Source organism: Haplochromis burtoni, unplaced genomic scaffold, assembly GCF_018398535.1.
Source record: "Haplochromis burtoni strain Fernald_Lab_line unplaced genomic scaffold, NCSU_Asbu1 Contig_74, whole genome shotgun sequence".
NCBI lineage: Eukaryota > Metazoa > Chordata > Actinopteri > Cichliformes > Cichlidae > Haplochromis > Haplochromis burtoni.
This window is the reverse complement of record NW_024582435.1, coordinates 2,315,115-2,320,182: the sequence shown is the minus strand read 5'-3', so window position 1 is coordinate 2,320,182 and position 5,068 is coordinate 2,315,115. Positions and strand designations below refer to the sequence as shown.

The window sequence follows — 5,068 nt, the reverse complement described above, 5'->3', positions numbered from 1 at the left end:
ATGTTTTATATATATGTGTGTGTGTGTGTGTGTGTGTGGGGGGGGGGGGGGGGGGGGAAGAGGGAGTGACCGCCACTGGGTACCAATGCCATCCCCAAAACGCGCTGCCATGATGTCCGGGCAGAATGAGTACGAGCAACTTTTTTTGCCGATGCCCGTGATGCCGCCCCCCACCACGATGCCGCCGTGAGCAGTCGCCCATATTAAAAACCGCTACTAGGCTGGAGGCATTTTACTCAACAGTCGATCCACACATTAGCTTGTTGCGAGTGTCTTTTGCGAAAGCCTCAGGATATGTCCGCTGCATGGCGGTAAGCCTCCGAATCTCCAGCTGAACCAGCTGCAGTGCTGCTGTAGCTGAAAGGGCAATCTGCCATATGACGGTGATTAAACGCGTCGCCACAAGGTGTCGCTGCTGGGCTTCCCAACACACGGAATGGACCGATAACACCTGAAGAGCTTCCCGAGTATGCCCAGTTCTTCTTTTCTTCAGAAAGCAGCATGACAGTTTATTATCACGATTATTTTTGCTTTGAGGTAAAGCACCAAAGTGTCCCCTCTGATGTTTGCTGTAACAGTTCAGGTCACAGCGAGGTTTGTGGAAGTCATAGCAGACGGAAGCAGCCTTTTTATTTCTGTCGATGATGATAATAATGGCAGCTATAATCTGCAACTGCTCAGCACCTGAAACACTCTCCGGTTAAACTGAACTAAACTGATGATCAGATTTTATGAATGCATGACACCGAGGTTATGACGTCAGCAGAGTGATGGTAAATGGCCTGTATTTGTAGGAGGCTTTACTAGTCCCCAAGGACCCCACAGCGCTTTACATATCCAATCATCCACCCATTCACACACTGGTGATGGTAAGCTACATACCACCAGCCCAAGGACACAACGACCGAGACTGTTCACGCCGGGGCTCGAACCGGGAACCTTCCGATTACAAGGCGCCCTCTCAACTCTTGAGCCACGATCGTTGAAAGGTTTTTATCACCAGAAAGGAAGCAATGCAGAAGCAGAAAACGTGCACGTGCGCGTGGCTGAGAGTGAGAAGGGGGAAGTCGAGGTTGTCTGTAAGAGAGGACGTGCGGATAACGGGAGCCACTCTTCACCGCGGCCGTGAGAGGAGCAGCCCGGGCTCCTGACAGACTCTGATTCAGGTGAGTCTGTAAGTCTGTGAGGACGCAGCGCTCACAGAGGCTTCCTGGGATCAGATACGCGTTTATTGGCGATGAAAGAAATATTTGGCTCTTACTTAGCTGAGAGAACAGCTCCGGCTGTCACGCGTGTCCTGAGCTTTTATGACTGTGCACCGTCCTGCGCGCTGCTGGAAACCTTTGAGTCTTCAAACTCAGTTTGCTTTGAATCATCTTTATCGTGCTGACCTGAGCCGGTACAGTCTGGAGATTTACAGCTTTGCTTCTTTTTCATTCCTTCCATGTTTGACTTCCTGTTTATTTATTTTAATATTAACAGTGTTTCCGAGCCGTTATAGATCCGGACACTTTCTCCGGAATCTGCTTTTATAAACACCATAAAATGAAGTACTTTCCCCCCTTTTTCTTTTCAAGTAAATATAAAATTGTCAAAACTGACCTGTAACACCACAGATGTTGCTGTAGTTCATAACATTAAAACGAAAAATAAATAAAACAAATGTATTTTACAGACATATTGAAATACATCTCAGTAATATTGAGGTAACATAACAACATTTATTTTTTTATAGAATTGTCTTGATGTTCAGTTTACCTTTTTTTGTTTTGAATGTAAAAAGAAAAATAGTAAACCAGTATAACCAGTATAAACCAGCTATATAAATACAACGAAACTGAACTGAATTACTGTTGAGTGCATGTAGCTCAGATTTCATTTGCTGCAGTGAGAAACCAGAAGTTTCTCACTGAAAACACATCACTGTGCAAAGAACAAAGAACAGCTTCATGATGGCTTATTTCAAGCTACTTATGACTCGCTACTTCATCAGTAAAAAAGTTGTTTGCATTTATGACACGATGCCTGTAATACACCTGGGGTTTGGCTGCTAAATCTATTTGTTTAACTGGTTAGCAGCTGCATGCATAGAGCACACATTTGCAAAGTACCACAATCCCAGAATTTCCCTCCGTGATGCTCTGTGATGCTCTGTGATGCTCTGTGGGCTCTCCCCACTGTGTGGATCCTTCACAGAAAGCTGCTCTCCAGGATGTTTGACTCTGTAGCTGTTGTTGTTATTTGCTTACAGCATGCAGAGGTGGAACAGCTGCTGTCTGTGAGCCCGACACCATGTAATCCTGTGAGTGTGTGCTAAACACTGTTTAAACACAAAGTACTGGGATTATATCACTTTATTACTGTGATCTTGTTACTAATCTGAATACAATGTGGGCTCATTACATTTCCAGTAACACCTGCTGGAGGCCAGCCAGACTTCATGAGGAAGATGAAACAGTGTGTTTACACGCAATAATAGATATGTGACCACAGCATGTTTTACCTTTGTTTTACAGGCAGACATGTTAACTGCAGGCCTCGTGGTCGGACTGCTCGGTGGTAAGATATGTTTGGGCTTTACTCCTGGTGGAGGATGTGCTGCTACATGATGCTCAAATATCCCCAGAAATATGCATGTTTGGGCTCGATTTGTAATTTGTACTTTTATATTTATTTAAGGACTAACAAACCTAAAGTTATTAAAGACCATCTGCTCCATTTGTCTTTCTTTCATGAGCGATATTTAAATCATACAGTTATTACAGCTCTATGATTTACCATGTCCTGGCTATAAGTGTGCTGCATCCATACTAAATCCAAGTAAATGCATTCCAGCCGTATCGGCTTCAGTGAAAGCTAAATGGAGTTTACAGCACGCAGCTGAGGCTCTGTCTGCATGTTAAGTGCTGATGTATCGACTGAGCGTCCTGTCCAAGTGTCTCCTGCGCTGTGTGAGGCTCTTATTTATTGAACAGACACAAAGCCCCTAAAGCTCTTCAGTCATCATTCTTGGCCTCTGCAGCTCGAGGTGCCCCAGACAGCAAATATTTAAACCCTCTGGTAAACAATCATTCTCAAGCCGACTAAACTCTCAATAGAAACCAGCTAACTACCTGCTAACTCTGCCTAACCTTGTAAATCCTCTTGTTTATGACACTCTGCTGTTTTTAACCTTCAGTTTGTTTCTTTGATTTTAGGGATGAAGGAGCATTTAGAGCTAATAATACCACAATAACCCAACAGATCCATCTCATCTCACTGGAGATTTTTAATATTAAATTACGTTTCACTTAGTTTAATTCAATTTATTTATTTAGCAACAAAAACAGCCTCGGGGTGCTTTATATTATAAGGTGAAGACTGGACAGTAACGCAAAGAATACAGAGAATCCAAAACAACTGATAGTAATTTGGGAAAGTTAATGACCCAAATTAGCCACTAGTGTGAGAGACTGCACTCCAGCCAGAAGGAAAAAGGTTTGTGAGGCACAAAGAACCAATCAGATTTCTGTTTTTAAAATAAAATCTTTAAATAGTGAAAAACAAACTTGAAGTTGGTCCTGTCAGTGCCTGTCTGTTTACAGTTTGGCTGGTTTTCTTAAACTGTGCGTTACATCACTGATGTCATAATTACATCGTTACTGATGTGTTTGTGTTTCTTTTTCCAGCCCTCATCTCGGGTCAGCGAGCGGAGCTCCTCGGTGCCACTGTTGGAGGCTCTGTGCTGGTTACCTGTAAACTCCCAGTTCCAACAAGGCCAAAGTGGTTTTACTGGCAGGAGGACGGGACTGAAAACATTTTGATTCATTGTGAACAAACGTGTCAACAAACAACATCTGAAGTCTACAGGAACAGAGTTACAGTCTTTGCTTCTGAGTTTGGATCGGGGAACATCTCCATTAAACTTCACAGTGTTACAGCTGCAGACGACCAGAAGTCGTTCTGGGTCATGGCTTCCTTCAAAGACAGACGTGAGCGCCGCTGCAACTCAACACTGCAGGTTTCAGGTAAGGAAGATATCTTCTTACGTCCAGATCGAATACGTCTCCCTGAGACTTTTCATACAGCTCTGACTCTGATGTTCTTGTTTCTGGCATGAAGTGTTTGTGCTGATGTGCTCTGAATGTCTGTGGTGTGTAAACAGTGTTCACCTCTGTCACAGCTTCCTACAGAGATATAAACCTGACCATTGACACAGCAGACACTGCGACCTGCACAGCGCGTGGAGGATACCCTGAATCCAGCGTGTCATGGTCGGGTCAAAACACGACCGGTGGTGAATATGTGGACCTGCATGAATACAAACCGACCCACGAGAGGGACGCAAAGGATGGAACCTTCACTGTCAGGAGCTCCGTCAGTGTGAAGGACCTGGTGTCGGTGACCTGCCGCATCACCAACCCTCGCTCCAACCAAAGCATCAACACCACCACAAAGATAGACAGAGATGGTGCTGGTGAGTGCAGCACATCAGCAAACCCCAGTATCTGTCAGAGTGGGAGTGCTGGCGGAGGCGGGGCTAGATAATGTTGTAACATTAGCACTATTTTGTTAAACTCAGTGCTTGTTTGAGCCTAATCAGTATTGAAGGGACGCTGCTGATATGTTTCTGTTGTACATCCGTCCCCCGATGGATGTTCACACAGTTTCAGGTAGAATCTGGGGAACATTTTTAAAATGAAGCAATAAGCCATTAAAAATCATTAAAAGCCAATAAAAATCAGGGACTTTCTGAGTCAGCAAACACTTCACTGAGTCGAAATCCTGTAAATCCTCCAAGACCTTGCTGGATCATCCTGCAGAATGTTTGATGAACGTTATGACAGAGATAACACCGATACTGCCATCACTGTCCTGACAGTGTTACATGGCTGTCCTTCAGATTTCAACTTCAATTTTATTTACACAGCGCCAAATCACAACAACAGTCACCTCAGGGTGCTTTCTATTGTCAGGTAGACCCTACAATAATACATACAGAGAAAAACCCAACAATCATATGACCCCCTATGAGCAGCACTTTGGTGACAGTGGGAAGGAAAAACTCCCTTTTTCTTTTTTTTTTTTT

General features: G+C 44.1%; 1 protein-coding gene across 4 annotated transcripts in view; it reads left to right on the top strand.

The window, feature by feature from the left end:
- Positions 1–930: 930 nt before the first annotated feature.
- The window catches only part of LOC102313462, a 13,437-nt gene continuing 9,299 nt past the window's right edge, over positions 931–5,068 (top strand). The window contains exons 1-5 of one of the 4 annotated variants that reach the window (XM_005951637.3): positions 931–1,166; positions 2,252–2,302; positions 2,517–2,559; positions 3,669–4,007; positions 4,163–4,456. In XM_005951637.3, coding sequence (XP_005951699.1) covers positions 2,523–2,559; positions 3,669–4,007; positions 4,163–4,456 — 670 coding nt within the window. In that variant the 5' untranslated portion in view covers positions 931–1,166; positions 2,252–2,302; positions 2,517–2,522. The other 3 variants (XM_042221803.1, XM_042221802.1, XM_042221801.1) reach the window with 3 other exon arrangements.